This window comes from Manis pentadactyla, chromosome 7 (genome assembly GCF_030020395.1).
Source record: "Manis pentadactyla isolate mManPen7 chromosome 7, mManPen7.hap1, whole genome shotgun sequence".
In the NCBI taxonomy this organism is placed as follows: domain Eukaryota; kingdom Metazoa; phylum Chordata; class Mammalia; order Pholidota; family Manidae; genus Manis; species Manis pentadactyla.
In genome coordinates this window covers 142583593-142601237 of record NC_080025.1, presented here as the reverse complement: position 1 = coordinate 142601237, position 17645 = coordinate 142583593, and the positions used below count along the sequence as shown (strand labels likewise).

General features: G+C 36.4%; 2 protein-coding genes across 5 annotated transcripts in view; one reads left to right on the top strand and one right to left on the bottom strand.

The window, feature by feature from the left end:
• Nucleotides 1–17645, bottom strand: part of CUL1 (cullin 1) — a 120991-nt gene that overhangs the window by 52970 nt on the left and 50376 nt on the right. The gene's annotated exons all lie outside the window — the stretch shown is intronic.
• Nucleotides 12323–16538, top strand: LOC118927324 (shugoshin 2-like). The gene is given in 3 exon segments (XM_036915387.2): nucleotides 12323–13241; nucleotides 13243–14742; nucleotides 14744–16538. Coding segments are annotated over 3 exon segments (3396 nt in total). The 5' UTR covers nucleotides 12323–12864; the 3' UTR covers nucleotides 16263–16538.

Sequence of the window (17645 nt, the reverse complement as noted above, 5' to 3'; positions counted from 1 at the left end):
TCTAATAAATTAAGGTAATTAAAAACAAAATGAACAAATGAATCCTTATAGAAACCTGGGCAAAGCATACCAACAGAAAATCCAAAAGAAATGTATCTCAATCGTCAAAAACCTGAAAAAAATCCTCAACCTCAGGAGTAATCAAAGAGCCATGCCTTAAAACAACAAGTCATTTTATTAAGTGTTTCAAACACACAGAGAATCCCAGGTTATAATAAACAATGAGCTCTCAAACTCATGAGCTAGTTTGGACAGATTTTTCTCTATTCCCAAGCTTGTCTCATTCCACCTACCATTCCCCTCAACTTTTTAGGAAATAAAATAGTTGATTTTAACTGACACGCTACATGTTCCTCCCCTAATCCCACTCCTCCCTCCTCTTTCCCTAGGAGCAAATATCCCCATGATTTGGTGTATAAATGTTTTTCTATCTTACTATACAACAATAAATTAAATTATTTTGCATGCTTTCAACTTTTAGATTACACAAATTCTAACACTGTACGTTTGCTTCTGCCATTTGTCTCTGTTAAGATCTGACATGGCTACAGCTATATGTCATGTACTGTGCAATACAGATTTACAGTAACTTATTCATTATTGATAGACCTTGCTAATGAGCACTTGGCAGTGTCTAATTTTTGCTATTTACAAAGCTACAAAGAATAGTACTAGTTTACGTGCCCTTGCATACCTGAGTTTGCTGTAGTACAGAACTACTTACTAGGTGACTGAAGAGGCACAGCTTGAACTTAATTACATATGCTAGATTTCCTCTACAGGCAGTTGGACAGCCCCCAGCAGCATATGCATTTTAACTGCTTACAACGTCTTCCACACCTCTGTATTGTGGTCTGCTATTGTTTTAATATGCATTTCTCTTATTACAGTGAGACTAAGTACCTGACAAGTCTATTTTTTTCATTTTTTCTTTTGTATATTGCTTGTCATAGCTTTCACAATTTTTTTTTAAACAAACTGAGTTTGGTCAGACATTAACAATGGTAGTGTACAATGGTACAACCACTTTGGAAAAGTTTGGTGTTTTCTTGTATCAGTCGTGGAATATTTATAGAGCAGAATACTACTTAGCAATTTAAAAAATGAACTACTGATAACACATATCATGAATAACTCTGAAAAACATGTTGAATGAAAAAAAAGCTAGACGTGTATGGTTCCAGTTATATGAAGTTCTAAAAACAGGCAAAATTAATTCACAGTGATAGAAATCAGGAGAGTGCTTTCTTTTACTTCCTTGAAAGGTAAAGCAATGGGTATTCCAGGGAAACTTCTGCATTGTGATTAGGGACATTGTTTGCATGTGTCAAAAAGAATTCAAAACATCCACTTAGATCTATGCATTCTGCAGTATGTGAATTTTGCCCTAAAACCCACAACCCTTAAAAAAAGGAAGCACGTGTTTCTGTTACAGATTGAAAAATACTGAGATGTCTTTTTGACTTGCAGTTTTTAATTTACTGTGAAAACCCTTTATCAATTATATATATTTCAACTCTCTTCATACAACTTATGGCACAAATTTTCTTTATGGATATCACTGTGTAAAGAGAAATTATTAATTTATCATCAAATTTATCCATATTTTCTTTTATGGCTTGTGCTTTGATAACATTTAGGAAAATTCTCTTCTCTCCCAAGGCACTAATTCTACTTCATTTTCTTCTAAATCTGATCTTCACGTTGAGGTTTCTAATCTGCCTAGAATAAAACTGTATACAATATGAGGAAGAAAATTAATTGTATATTTCTCTGCATAGACAAACAATGGTTCACAAATCACTTATTAAATGGTCTATCTTTTCTGTCCTGCTACTTTAAGAAAAATGTCCATTTCAACAAAGCTTTCAAGTATATTGCCCAGTTGTCTTCTCTTAAAAAAAAAAGTCTGCTCTTTTGTTAAATGTCCCTGTACGTAAAGTAATTTTTATGATTAAATTTGCCAGAGACTTGTCTATTAGCCTTTTTTTTTTTCCCTCTTTGCCTTTTTATTTAATTGCACATCTAGGAGTTTGCTCTAAAGCCTTGCATATAAAGCAGCCTCACTGTTTTGTCTCATAGTTAAAAACCTTTTTCAATTAAAATACTTTTTAATTGAAGTGTAGTTGACAAACAATATTATATTAGTTTCAGGTGTACAGTATAGTGATTCAGTATTTATATATGTTACGAAGTGATCTCTTCTCTAGCTACCATTTGTCACCATCCATAGTTATTACATGTTAATTATATTCCCTATGCTGTATACGGTATCCGCAAATCATATTATTTTGTAACTGGAAGTTTGTGCCTTTCATTCCCCTTCCTCTATTTTGCCTACCCTTCACCCCCCCCATCCCCTCCGGCAATCATGAGATTGTTTTCCATATCTATGAGTCTTGGTTCTGTTGTTTTTTTGATTCCACATGAGTCAAATCCTATGGCATTTGTTTTTCTACCTGTCTTATTTCGCTTAGTGTAATACCCTCTAGGTCCACTCATGTTGTCATAAATGACTATTATTTTTCATGGCTGAGTATTATTCCACTGTAGATATATCACCTCTTTATCCATTCTTCTATCTCTGGACACTTATCCTACTTCCGTATCTTGCCTATTGTAAATAAAGCTGCAATGAACATTGGAGAAGAAGGGGTGTCTTTTTGAATTAGTGTGTTTTGTTTTCTTTGGATAAACACCCAGAAGTGGAACTGCTAGATTATGGTAGTTGTATTTTTAATTTTTTGAGAAACCTCTAAACTGTTTATCAGTCTGCTAAAGAACAAGTTTGGCTGGGATTTATTAACTTTCACTACTGTTATCTTTACTTCATTTCTTTTCTTTTTAATTACTTCTTTCTTTGCATTTGCTCTCTATAAATCCTTGTTTTGTTCAATTAAGTTTTGTAATCTATCCTTTTGTTTTTTTTAATATAAGCATTTAAAACTATTTTCTTCTCCACATCTTTTGGCTGCATCACCAGTCTGATGTACACTGTAATGCCTAGAGAAAACACACACACACACACACCCCAGAGACATAGCTAAAACACCAACAGATATATTAAAATGCAATTCTAAAAATATTTCAATTTGGGTATTTCCATAATAAAAAAAGGGAGGAAAACAAAAACAAGGAAATTTTTTTAAAGGGCAGAAAAAAATAATAAAACGGTAGACCTAAAACCAACCTATTAATACTTACAATAGATGTTAATAAACTAAAACCTACAATCAAAAGGTAGAGATGATCAGAAGGGACAAATAGCAAGACCATTCTACATGCTGTTAGAAGAGATACATTTTAAATATAAAGATACAAATAGGTTGAAAGTAAATGAATGGAAAAAGGTCATCATTTAAACACTAAGCATAAGAAGGCTAAAGAGACTACAATAGTACCAGGCAAAACAGACTTCAAGGAAACAAAATATAACCAGAGATAAGAGGAACATTTCATAACAAAAGGGTCAATATATTAAAGACATAATAATAAATGTATATTCTAATAACAGAACTTCAAAATACATGAAGCAAAACTTGATAGAATTAAAGGAGGAGATAATTCCACAATCACAGGATAAGATTTTTAACATGCCTCTCTCAACAACTATACCAAAGGAGAGAGAGAAAAAAAATGAATCAAGACATAGGTGACCATCAGTGCTGACTATCAATGCTATGAACCACCTTCACCTAATTTACACCTGGTGGCATGCTGGTAAACTGGCTCTCTGAAAGAAAGGGGGGGAAAATGCCCCACTGTGTAGCCTCTATGGATATCCACAGTATAATACCCCCACCACAGCAGATTTCAAGCTGCCAGCAGGACATTAAACAGGAAGTTTGGGAGAGACCATCTCCCGCAAGCAGGTGAGATTCCGCTCCAGCATGCCACTGTCTACACAGAATGAATCCACATTCTTTTCAACAGTACATGATACATTCACCAAATAGGCCATTTTCTAGGACAATAAAATGGCCCTCAATACATTTTAAAGGACTAAAATCACACTGAGTTTTTTCTCTGACCAGAATGTATTAGAAATCAGTAACAATGAGCTACCATGGAAAACGCTAAATACTTCTAACCAAGCAACACATTTCTATATAATCCAAGGATCAGAGAAGAAATAACAAAGAAAATGGTAAAATGCTGAACTAAATGATAATGAGCCAAAATTTGTGGAATGGAGCTAAAAATTCTTTCAAGAAATTCACACCTCCAAGGTAGGAGGACAATTTTATTACAATGGTAGCAGTCCCCAAACTAACCTAGATTCAGTACAGTCCTTATCAGAAGCCCAGCTGGTTTCTTTGTAGGAAGTGAACAGCTGATTCTGAAATTCATATGGAATTGCAAGGGACCCAAAACCATCTTGAAAAAAACAAAGTTGGGGAACTCATACTTCATGGTTTCAAAAGTTACTACAAAACTGCAGTCATCAAGACTTTTATTAAAGTCTGTGGCACAGGACAGACAGACAGATCAATGGAACAGAACCAAAACTCCAGAAATGAACCCAGGTGTCTGTGGACAAGTGATTTTTGAGAAAGGTACCAAGACCATTCAATGGGGATAAAATGGTCTTTCAACAAATGGTGCCGGGACTAGATAGCCACATGCAAACAAATGAAGTTGGACCCTTACCTCACACCATATACAAAAATTAACTCACAATGGACTGAAGACCTAAATTTAAGAGTTAAAACTATAAACTACTTAGAGGAAATTAAAAGAGTAAATCTTCACAACCGTGAATCTGGCAAAAGATTCTTAGATATGACACCGAAAGCAAAAGCCACCAAAGGAAAAAAAAAAATCAATGAACTGGACTTCATCCAAATTTTAAAAATTTGTGTTTCAAAGAACACAATCAAGAAAATGAAAAGACAACCCACAGAACGGGAGAAAATATTTGTAAATCATCTACCTGATAAGGCATCTGTGTCTAGAATATTGAATAAAGAACTCTTAAATTCAATTATAAAAAGACAACCCAGTCAAAAAATGGTCAAAGGATCTGAGTAGATGTTTCTCTAAGGAAGGTATAAAACTTGCCAGACACATCATATGTCATCAGGGAAATGCAAATAAAAACCACAATGAGGTAACATTTCATGCCCACTATGATGGCTAGAATTAAAAAGTCAAGATGTGGAGAAAGTGGAACTCTCATACCCTGCTGGTAGGAAAGAACATTGGTACAGCCACGCTGGAAAACACTATGCAAATGGTTAAACACAGAGCTAATACATCTGATCTAGAAATTCTACTCCTAGATATCTACCCAAGAGAATAAAAACATATATCCCTACAAACACTTGTTCACAGATGTTTATAGCAGTACTATTTCATAACAGACAAGAGGTGGAAACAATCCAAGTGTCCATCAATTTAGGAATGCATAAACAAAATGTGTACCCATCCAATGGAATATTATTTGGCCAAAAAAAAATGAAACATCGACATATATACAACATGGATGAAGCTCAAAAACAGTATGGAAAACTGAAGATGCCAGGCATGAAAGACCACATGTATTAGTCTCCTTAGGCTGCTGCAACAAAGTACAGCAGACGGTGGCTTAAACAGTAATTTATTTTCTTACAGTTCTGGAGGCTAGAAGTCCAAGATCAAGGTGCCATCATGGTTGGTTTCTGGGGAGAGCTCTCCTCCTTGCTTGAGGATGGCTGCCTCCTCCCTGAATCTTCACATGGCCCTTCTTCTATTCATGCTTGGAGGGTGCTCAGAAGTTCTCTTCCTCTTCTTAAAGGACACCAATCATACAGGATTAAGACCCCACCTTACGACCTCATTTAACCTTAATTATTCCCACAAAGGACCCATCTCCAAATACTATAAAATTGGGGTTAGGGCTTCAACATATGAATTTGGGGACATACAATTCAGTCAATAAGACCACATACTACATGATTTTGTAAAATGTTCAAAAGAGACAAAGCTACAGAGACAGAAAGATTAGTAGTAGGTGAAGAAGTAATGGGGTGATAGCTAAAGGGTATAGGGCTTCTTTTTGAGATAATGAAAATGTTCTAAAATTGAATGTAGTGATGGTTGAACATATCTGTGAATATACTAAAAATCACAGAAATGTACACTTTAAATGGATTAATTATACAGCCTGTGAATTATATTTCAATGAAATCATTATTTTAAAAAGTTCAATGTAATCCCAATTGAAATTTAGAGTAGAAATTGGCAAGCTGAATATAAAATTTATAGAAAAATGCAAAGCTCCTAGAATAGTAAAAATAATGGTGGTGGTCAGGGGGCAAACCTGGAAGACATACCACCTGACTTCAAGAGTTTTTATAATGCCACAGTAATCAAGAAACTACAGAATACAAAACAAGGAAAATGCCAATCAATATCCAACATGAACATGCAAAAATATTTCATAAAACATAAATCAAATTAATAATATGACATTCCTTTAGGATGGCTATACAGATCAAAGAAACTATTCTAGAAGTAGAACCATACTTACATTATCATTTAAGTTCAACAAAGGCACTAAGGTGATCTTTTGGGGAAAAGTCTTTTCAACAAATGATACTAGGAACTTGGGATATCCACATGGTGGTAAAAATTAACCTCAAGCCCTACCTCACACCATATACCAAAGTTCACTCAAGAGGGATCACAGACCTATTTATGAAAGTGCAAACCATAAAGCTTTCTGGGGAGAAAAAATAAAAAAGGATCTTTGTGATCTAGGCAAGATCTTGTGCCTTATAGATCACAAAAGGCAATAAATGTAAAAGAAAATTAAAATAAATTAGGTTTCATCATAAAAAACATCTGCTTGCCCAATGACATCATTAAGAAAAGGAATAGTAAGCCTCAGAATGGGAGAAAATATCAATAAACCATATCTGGGCAAAACGCTGGTATCCTAAATATACAAAGAGCTCCTACAACACACAATAAAAAGCATATTAATCCAAAAATGTAAAAAAAAAGAAAGCAAAAGACTGGGAAACTTTACCAAAGAAGATAAACAAATGGTTCACTACCATCTGAAAAGGGATTCAATGTCACTGATAGGGAAATGCAAATTAAAACCATAAGATATACCACACACACAAGGATGGCTAAAATTAAAAAGACTGGCATACTAAGTATTGGTGAAATTGTGGAACACCTAGAACTTCTCTCAAACATTGCTCATATTAAATCAAAATGGTAAAAAACTTTGGGAAGTGTCTTGTCAGTTTTTTATAAAGTTAATGCCACAGTAATCAAGAAACTACAAAATACAAAACAAGGAAAATGCCAATCAGTATCCAACATGAATTAGTGTCAATACTATTACCATATAATCCAGCAATCCCACTGCTACATATTTACCCAAGAAATACAAGAATATTATGTCCATAAAAACATATGCACTTAGATGTTCACAGTAGTTTCATACATTATAGCTCAAAACTAGAAACAGTCCTGGTGACCACCTATCATTAGAAGAATGAATAAAGAAACTGTGGTATTCATACAATTGAATAGTACACAGCAATAAAAAGGGACAGACTTCAGATACTTGCAAATAACATGGATAAATGTCAAAAACAACCAAAGTTAAAGCCATCTTACATGAAGGAGTATAAACTCTATATTTGTCCTTAGGTGAAGTTCAAGGACAGGTCAAAGTAATCCATGGTGGTTGACTTGGAGGAGGCAAGGATTAATTGGGAAGCAGGACAGAACTTTCTGTGGGGATGATAATGTTCTATATATTGGTAGGGCTTGGGTTACACAGGCAAATGTCCTAGTCAAAATTTATCTAATGTCAACTATAGAGCAAGTATCAAACTAATGATGTACATGCCTAAATATTCAGGGAGAAGACTAATTAGTGTCTACAACTTACCCTGAAATGTATCAATTAAGATGGATAGGAGGGATTCAGAACAGATAGGTAGGTGGTGACTAAGCAGACAGTAAAATGTCAGTTGTAGAATATGGGTCCTCACTATAAAGTTCTCTTAAGCTTTCTGTATATTTGACATTCTTTATAACAAAAGGTTAAAACTAAACAAAATATAACAACCTTCAAAACACAACATAAAAACATTTGAACCTCTGATGTCATCCACCAAAGACAATTATAAATGCTTTATTATCTAAAATCAAATGCAAAGATACAAACCCAGGATTTATGAAACTACTGAACAAATGCCTGGGTACAACTTTCGTCTTTTGTTAAGATTTACTATAGTGGTGCTCTGGCTAATTATGTATAATAGGCTAATCAGGTAAGACAGTGGTCAGTCCAGTTGTTTTAACATGTGAGGCTGCTAAAATATGGTGATCTTCCTTAACTGTGCCTCTTCATAAGGACACAGGGCTTAGGGCTTTGGTATGTCCTATATGTACTCTAATTTAAGGCTGGGTTTCACTCATCACACCCATGGTCTTAATTCTGGCAACAATCATTATAGCTTCCAAGCCTTTTAGTGCCAATTTAGACGGGCTGTTCTCTAGACCTAAAGGGAATATTAATCAGGGAAGTTTATTCTCCTCTCTTAAATTCAAACCACAGGTTTCTAGATATCTCTTAATACTTGGTGCATAAACTTCCTGATTTTGTTCCTGGTATCCACCTTTCTTTTTAATTATCTTGGGTACTAAAGATTTAGCATTTTCCGTTCTGGGAAATTATTTTATATTCTCTCCCTACAAAGGTATTATAAATTTAAAAAATCTATTTTTCTCTATAATTCCTAACAGTCAGATATTAGGCCTCCTGTGTTATCCTCAGTCTCCAAAGTTTCTTGTCCTTTTACTTTTAACTGTTCTCCAAACTTCTGTATTTCTTTTCTTTTTAAAATCTGAGTTACCGTTCCAAATGCGTTCCTTCTGCATAGCATCCTGTTCCTACTTACTGCAGTAATAAGAAGCTTCTTTGTCTGACGATGTTTATTTTTAAAACATTTCCTTGTGTTCCCTGCGTATCAGTTTCTTCCTGGTCCCTTTTGCTGTATATCTGTTCATTCTGTTCTTTCATACAACTATTAATCCTCAGTACTCGTAATGATAATGTACTAAGTGCCAACGGGAAACACCACCATCCTGAGCGGGGTGGGTGGGCCAGGCTTGGTGACTCACCCGGGAGCAGGCCACTTCACTGCCATATCCTCTCATGTCAGTAAACACAATTGTTTTTCAGGGCCGCGTGTACTTTTTCCAGATAACTGTTCAGTCTCCCGCATGACCACCAGTTTTTTAGTTAAGGATATGGAGACCCATCACTCTGAATGCTAGCTTTCTATCCCAACCACTGCTGATAGTTCCTATTTATGCCAACCTCTGCTGGGCCTCCTGCCCCCCAGTCTCTGAGACATTCCCATTCAATGTGCTCTGAATACAAGCAACAAGTCTGCTGGGATGCAGGCTCTTGCTTTCAAGTATTCTGTACTTAGGAGTAGAAGGAGATGAGGGACTCTTAACCTCGCAGATTTTGAGTCTATCCCTCATCTGCTAAGCATCTGGGCCAGTCTCCACCCTCTGCCAAACTGGAACCTTCAGATCCCGAGCCTCTCTGGTTTGCAGGGCCAGCAGCTCCCTTGACAGCATCCTCCTGAGTACCCTGTAAACTGAGGCTTCCTATAGCCCAATAATCAGTACCCTGCCTCGATCTGCTTTCCATCCTTCAAAAAAAAATGTTGGATTCTCATCTATGGTGTCTGTTCTCTTCCATTCTTGGTCTTCATTCACCTAAAACTCCTTTTACTGTCATTTTAGTGATGTCCCAAATAGGAAAGTCAAAACGTTAAATTTCATCTTTAACCAGAAGCCCAGAAACCTGCTTCTCGTTTCATATTTCTGTCACCACTACCCCAGTTCAGAACTTACACAACATCACATCTGGATGACTACTAACACCACGCTGGTCTCTCCCTGCCTTTGATCACTTTCCTGTTGTAATCCCATTTGGTTTCCAGATTAATCCTCCTAAAACTTGTTTTGACAAGTCATTAATTCTCAAGTAATATATCCATTGCTATGGACTTACAACACCCTTAAAAAAAAAAAGACAAGTACAAACTCATTTACCTGGTTTTCAAGGTTCACCACAATCTAGCCTCATCCTTTATCCAAGCTAAACACCTCCTCTGATTATTCTTACGGTGTCTATTCCAGCTACCCAAGGCCATGTCCTCTGAAAGTGCTACTTCCCACATGCACATTCATCGTTCTCCCTCCAGCAAAACTCTGCAAGACTTTTATCCCTTCTGGATATTCAGTCTTTGAGAGAGACTTAAATTCTACCGGTTCATGAAACTTCCCAACCTTGGCCGTGTCAAAATCTTTCTCCTTTCTCTACAGTCTTAGCTGTCTGTACTTCCCTCATATACTTTGTCATTAATGAAATGAGGCCATAAAAATTCCCCTTGTAAATATTCCTTCACACATACACCCGTGTGTACATGTACATCCTCCACTTCATTTATTAGACATTTGAGATAGCTTACAAGAGTGCCCACAACGTAATAGGAAAATTAAAAAACACAAGCCAGAATAAATAACCACAGAACAGGAATATAAAACAGGATACAAAATTATAATATCTAAGTCAGATACCCTGAAATTTACCTAAAAAATGGACCTACCTATGAGTTACTAGAAATAAACACATTATACAAAAATAATTGGTTTCAGAGTATTTTATCTTCAGCATTTCTAACAGCATTTGGGTAACAGAACCAACTGGGGAGCCAATTCCTAATTCTGACTAAAGTATAATAAGTACCATCTAAGTAATCAAGGATAAATGAATTTTTGTTTACTCTAACAAGGATGTTTGTTTCCAGATCGCACAACAATTACAAGTGGTTAGCTACAAGCCAAAAGTGATGAGAAGCCAGGAGACCATTTCTGTTCACTCACAGGATGTTTCTGAGCAAGTTCTCTATAAGGATCAATGACTAGGGATCACATATAAAAAACAAAAAGTCTACAGATACATGTATACTTACAATTGGGAATTTGTTTATGTAAAGCTTGTTTTAAGTTATAAACATTCATTTTCCGTGTGTATGTAGGTCTGTGTAGATAACACACAGAGACAGACCTGAGAAAGCAGTTACAGGGACCGCCTGGGACGCCGAGACGCCAACAGAACATGATGGGAAGGACATGTATTTTCCATGTGCACCTCTGGACTTCTAAATTTTACAACAGGACTATGTGTCTAAAAACGAAAATCTTATTTTAAAAAACCCCGCACTGGAACTACTCTCGAGTTCACGTGGTTCCTACCGCAAAGAGTTTGAATCCACAAAATGTGCAGCTGTGTCCCGCTGGGAAGAGTTCAGCCTGAAGCCTGACTATTCCTCGTGTAAAAATGCTGGCCTGGGGACCTGTACTTGCTGTGCAGACATGAAGCTTATGTGGGAGATGCTAACAGGTATATATTTTTGAGGGACTAGAACCACCTTTTACACAAGAATGGCACCAACTATCAACTGTGCTCTGAATCCAGGCTGAGTAGCAGAGGACAATCACGGCCTGCCCATCTGGACAGACTCACACCACTTCGGCTACACAAGATTCTCACTTCCTGTTTTTTTTGTCTTCGCTTTAAGTCATCTATCCTGTGTAGGAAAATGTTATCAGAAAAGGAAAAAGCAAAGTCTTAATGCGTATCAGAAGCTGCTAGAGATAAGTCAGTCATCTAACAGGGGACCCAGTCTTGCCTTGGGACTCATTGGTGACACATGAATAAAGGCTCCACAGGGCAGAGGGTGCAGGGGCGCCACCTGCAAGAGTGGATTAGCCCGTGTGCAAGCCTCTCACTGCTGCATTCCTGAGTTGCTGGTGTGCACTTTCCGCTGGGGGAAACTAGAGGCCTCAGGCCTCCAGCTGCGCTCTCTGTCTGCATGAAGCAGGGCTCCTTTTGTTCACAGAAAGCATGCTTACCACCCACCATCCCAACACGTTCACAATTCCATTAATAAATCATTTACTTTGATGAGTATAAAAGCAAAATAAAAGCACATCTAAAACTATTTTTAAAGCAAAGAACAAAATGAAGTTAAATATAGGAATTGAGAGAATAAGGAAAAGGCCATCAAGAGTTAAAAATAAACAAAATCTAAAGGGCAATAAAATAGAGGCTTCATTCCAAGCAGTCAATGGATTAGCTGTTCTGTAAGGCAGCCAGTGTCTAACAAATCCACGTATTTGAGTTTTAAAACTCTGAGAGTCTTTTCAAAAGGTTCTCTGGAAGAGCTTCTTTGGCAACATAGCCAAAGACAGAAAGTGGATGGGAATCCACACAGATATCTGGGTCTCTCAGAATCAGATGTCTGTCCAGGCCTCTTACCACAGGCAGGCCAGGAAGTGGTAAAGTGGGGTGGCAGCTTGTGTTAAGGAGCCAAGCCTGGTTCTGCCTTCAAAATAGGCCATACAAGTCTTCTATCACCCTAGAACTGTTTAATCACTTGCCAAGGGATACTTTTTGCATGGTTAATATGGACAAGTGATGTGTAAGTGGTCACATCAGATGCAATGCAAAGGGGTCTCAGGCAGAGCCAGGGATGCTTGCTCACCACCCTGAAGGCATTTCCCGAGCCTTCGAGGCCGCCAACTGCGGTAGAACTGTTCCTTACCTACTATGGGAGGCGCCTGCCCTCCGCGAGGACTGCAAACACCTCAGGGAAGGTGGCTGTCCCAGTGTCTTGTTACCCACAGCACCTTGCCTTATGTCTAAAGTAAACACACCTTGGGGAATCAATCTGTAAAATGTTTAGGTACCAAACTCAAACCATTTTCATTTTCTAAAAGAAAATTGAAGTGAGCTCCCGGCACGGGGAGCTCCCACGCTGGAAAAGCGTGATGGAGTACCCAGTGACAGAAACTGGCTCACTTTTTACCTCAGGAAATAAGAGACGTGTGAAAGACAAACGAATTTCAAAGACTGCTAAGTTGAATGTTTCACTTGCTTCAAAAATCAAAACAAAAATAATAAACAATTCTTCTATTTTCAAAATTTCTTTAAAGCACAATAACAGGGCATTAGCTCAGGCTCTTAGTAAAGAGAAAGAGAATTCTTGAAGAATCACAACTGAAAAGATGCTATTGCAAAAAGAAGTGGAGAAACTGAATTTTGAGAACACATTTCTTCTCCTAAAGCTAAATAATTTGAATAAGAAGCTTATAGAAATAGAAGCACTCATGAATAATAACTTGATAACCGCAATTGAAATGAGTACTTTTTCTGAGGGTTCCATTAACTTCAAATGATGATGATGATGATGAAGATAAAGAGAAAATGCAATGTGACAACAATGTTATGTCAAAGACATCACCTGACAGTTCCTCTTTGGTATCAACAAGACAACAATTATCAGCTCAGTATAATTTGGAATTGTTCTTTCCTAAAGAAAACAATCAGAATGTATTTGGTTTAGATGATTCAGAACATATTTCTTCTGTTGTTGATACACTTCCCAAAGAAAGCCATTCCCATTCCCACTCAGACAGAAGTTCCAAGAGTTCTCTAAAGAGTGAAATGAGAAGTGCCCAGTTAATCAGCCACAAAAAGGAGAAACCATTTCCTAGTAATATAACTGAAAGGAAAAAACGTATATCATCTCGGGAATCAAATAATCCCTCTGCAGACAGTCCCTGTGTGATAGATTTAGGTCAACAGTGGATTTCAAGTCCAGAATTACGTTGGAATAATGAGATCAAAGATCCTACTAATGAAGCAAATATTCCAGTGCAGAGAAGCATACAATGTCTTCCTGACTCATGTGAGTCTGCTAGTGACCCTACTGCAGAGTGCAAGAATCAAGGGCAGAGTAATGAGGCCTTTCAGTTGCAGAAAACTGTGTATGATGCTGACATGGATTTAACTGCTACTGAAGTAAGCACAATTGTTACAGTTTCAACAAGCAATAAAAATAAAAGTAATGTAAAACCAAATGATTGTGGAATAAAACCTTTCAGAAAAGTAAAAGACTCAAGCTCACACAGAAAGAGAGAAGGACCAAAGAGAAAGTTTAAAAACTGTTCAGATGTGGATATTGAAGACAAGATGGGAAATGGACCAGCAAAAAGATCTGTTGTCCTTGATGGCAAAGGGGATTCAGAAGATCCAGATTTTATTTTCAATACTTAACAGCTGACTCAGTTGAACACACTGAAGAAAATAACCCTTCCTAATGGCTGTGATCAAGATGACAGACAAAGTACACGGTATAATAAAAAAAAGAAAAGAACACATGTCACAAATGAGCAAGAGGAAATACACTCTTTCTCCCAAAGTTCAGATAAAGCCCAGCAGGAGAGTAAATTTGGTGTGGGTCAGACTTCTCTAGCTGATAAAAAATGTAAGGCTTCTAGACAGACATTTGTGATTCATAATTTAGAAAAAGGTAACTTATTCCCAAACCAAAAGGATAAAGAAACCACTTCTGAAAACCTGGAAGTCACAAATGAATTTCAAACAGCTGATCTTCCCACCAAAGGTAACGGAAGTTTATTTGATTATGAGACTCAGAATATGTTGGATTTGAAAAGGCATGTCACTGGAATGCAACCTGCTCAGCAAAATGAATCAAAAATAAAAAAGCTTAGGCAGAAAGTAAATCGGAAGACGGAAATAATTTCTGTAATAAACCATATTTGTGGGAATGATGCTAAAGATGTGCATGGCCTAGAAAATGGTAACTTTTCCTTTGAAACCCAACAGGGTAAAGAAACCATCTCTGGAAACTTCAAATGAGTTTCAAAAACTTTCTCTTTTTGCCATAGGTAATGGAAACCTGTGTGGTGATGAGACCCAGAATGTGTTAGATTTGCAAAAGCAGATCACTGATGTGTGCCCTGTTCATCAAAATGAATCAAAAGTTAATAACCTTAGGCAGAAAGTAAATTGGAAGACAGAAATAATTTCTGAAGTGAACTATTTAGATAACGACAAAAATCTGTTTTGCCCAGAGAAGAGCAACTCTTTTTTCCTAACCCAGAAGGATGAAGAAGTTATCCCTGAAAACCTGAAAGACCCCAGTGAGTTTCAAACACCTGCCTTTTCTTCCAAAGATAGTGGAAACCTATATGACTGTGATCCTCAGAATGTTTTGGGGGTGAAAAAGCAAGTCCATGATAGGCAACCTGCTTGTCAAAATGAATCAAAAATAGATAAGAAGCTTAGGCAGAAAGTAAATTGGAAGACAGAAATAATTTCTCAAATGTACCAACTATGTGGGGATAATGACAAAGATGTTCATGGCCCAGAAATCTGTACAAAAGTTCTTGATTTTGAAATAAATAAATTTAAACAAAGACTTGAATGCCAAAGTATTATCAGTGGATACTGTATGGAAAGCAATAGTAATGAAAAGGAAAATTGTGATCAAGTTTCAAATCCTTGTAAACTAGTTAAAAACACTAGGAAAGAATCATCAGGCAAGACAAAGAACATTTTGGCAAAAGGAAAAAACAGACCTATTTTGCACTTAACAGGGTCTTCACTGACATCTATTTCCGTAGAATCAGGTTTAAAACATATTAATGAGGCAGATTCTGATCCTGGTAACCAAAAGGAACCACATAAGAATCCAGAGCAAAAAAGCACTACAAGTCTGAATAAAAGAGGAGATATTCCTTTTGTGGAAGGGATGAAAGGAGAGTGTCAGGTCAAAAAAGTAAATAAAGTGATGTCCAAATCAAAGAAAAGGAAAACCTTCATAGATCCTTCTCCAGGTAGTCATGAAGTAATGGACATAATATCTGACCATGTTCAGGAAATAACAGCTGAATCCGAGCAAGGCAATGCTGAAAAAAATTTGGAAAATGAGAAAATTGGCAAAATTCAGCTAGACTCTTACACAAAAGTGTTTAAATCTTTATCTCAGATAAATTCACCTAACATACAAAATACGTCCTTTAATAGTATTCATGAGGGTTCAATACCCTTGAGTATTTCTTCTAGTAAAAATCTGATAATAAAAGAAAATTTTGTCCTGGAATGCTCACCAAACTTTCAAGTAAGTGATGATGTGGATGAGAAGATGAAAGGGATGAAATTCAAAGTCAACTGAAGAACACAAAAATCAGAAATAGGTGGTAGAACACTGCAGGACTTGACTAATACCAGTTTCATTTCAAATAACATAACTAAATCGGAAAATAAGTCAGAAGAACTATCTTTAGAACTGCCAAGCCGAAGAAGGTGCACTCCTCTCTATTCAAAAGAGCCAAGTCTCAAAGGGAAGATGAGAAGATGAGCTGAATTTATGCATTCTGCTTTTCTGAATCCTCAAACCATAATGAATCAAAACAGACACAACTAGGATCAAAGTGAAAGCACAGAACGAAAATTTTTTTATTTTCTTGTTTGTTTTCTGCCTTTTCATAGAATGTCGATTTATCCATTCTTATGTTTAGATAGATATATGTGCGTGAAATAGCTACTTTGTAATATTAGATTTTAAAATCATTTTGGCCATCCTGTAACTTATCTACCTGCTCATTTAAGCTTGTCAATCTACCAACCTTTAATTAAACAGTAACTGTTAACCTTTTAACAAAATAAAATGTATTATAAATTTAAAAAAAAGAAAAGAAAATTGAAGTAAAACTGTACAGAACAGAGCCATTTTCCACTATCACTTCTTACCTAACTAGAACTTACAGTAGAAATTTAAACAATGAACTTATTAAAATAATCTGTAAAGACTCTGCACTAAAAGCTGCATTAGAAATACCTCCTGTCTTCACATGTCAACAAATGTACCCCCAGTGCAAACCGGTAAGAGCAGCCCACCTACCATTCTACACAGCTGGTGTGGCAAGTTATGAGAGTCAAGTTCTCTCTAGGTTGTGGCATGCTTCTGAAAAGGAATATCCCATACAAAGTAAATAAATGCAAACTTAATAGCCTATTTCAAAAGCAAAGACTGATGGGTTGCAACTAATTGTGATTAACGGTGAAATTTGTTTTAAAATGCAAAGTGCTCTAAGTATATACACCACGAATCAAATTTAGAAGAAAAAAAGCTGAAGATATATTTATACAAACAAGAACAATCATTTCAAGAGGCAACCATGAAACATGATTAAATTTCTGTGGGTTCTCTCTTGAAGACAGACACAATTTCTCAATCCTAAAAACTATTTTAATAGTACCAGGTCAGTAGTGAAAGGCAGAATTTTACAATGGAGCATAACCAGGACTTACATTTGCTTAAGGAACACTAATAAAAATCAACTATTTTAAAATGCATGTTCTATACCAAAAATCTAGAAAGCACACACAAGAGAATTTTAAAAGATCATGTATGAGCCCAGTGCCACTTTCAATATGGTGGTATGTCAGGTTTTCCAAAAAGAGAGAGGGTACACTGGGGGTTCACAGTACCCATACCACTTTACAGCCTGCTTTCCCCTTACTATGAACATTTTACCTGTCAATGAACATTCTTCCACATATTTTTAAAGGCTGCTGATAGCCTCCAATACCAAATCCTTACTGTTTTCCATTGTTTCCTAGTACTAAAATACTCTGTACATACAATCTGAATATAACTATCTCCTTAGAACAGAGTTAAAAGTAAAAAAAAAAAAAAAAAATCACAGGGCCAACATTTATTTTTATGTCTTTGTATTTC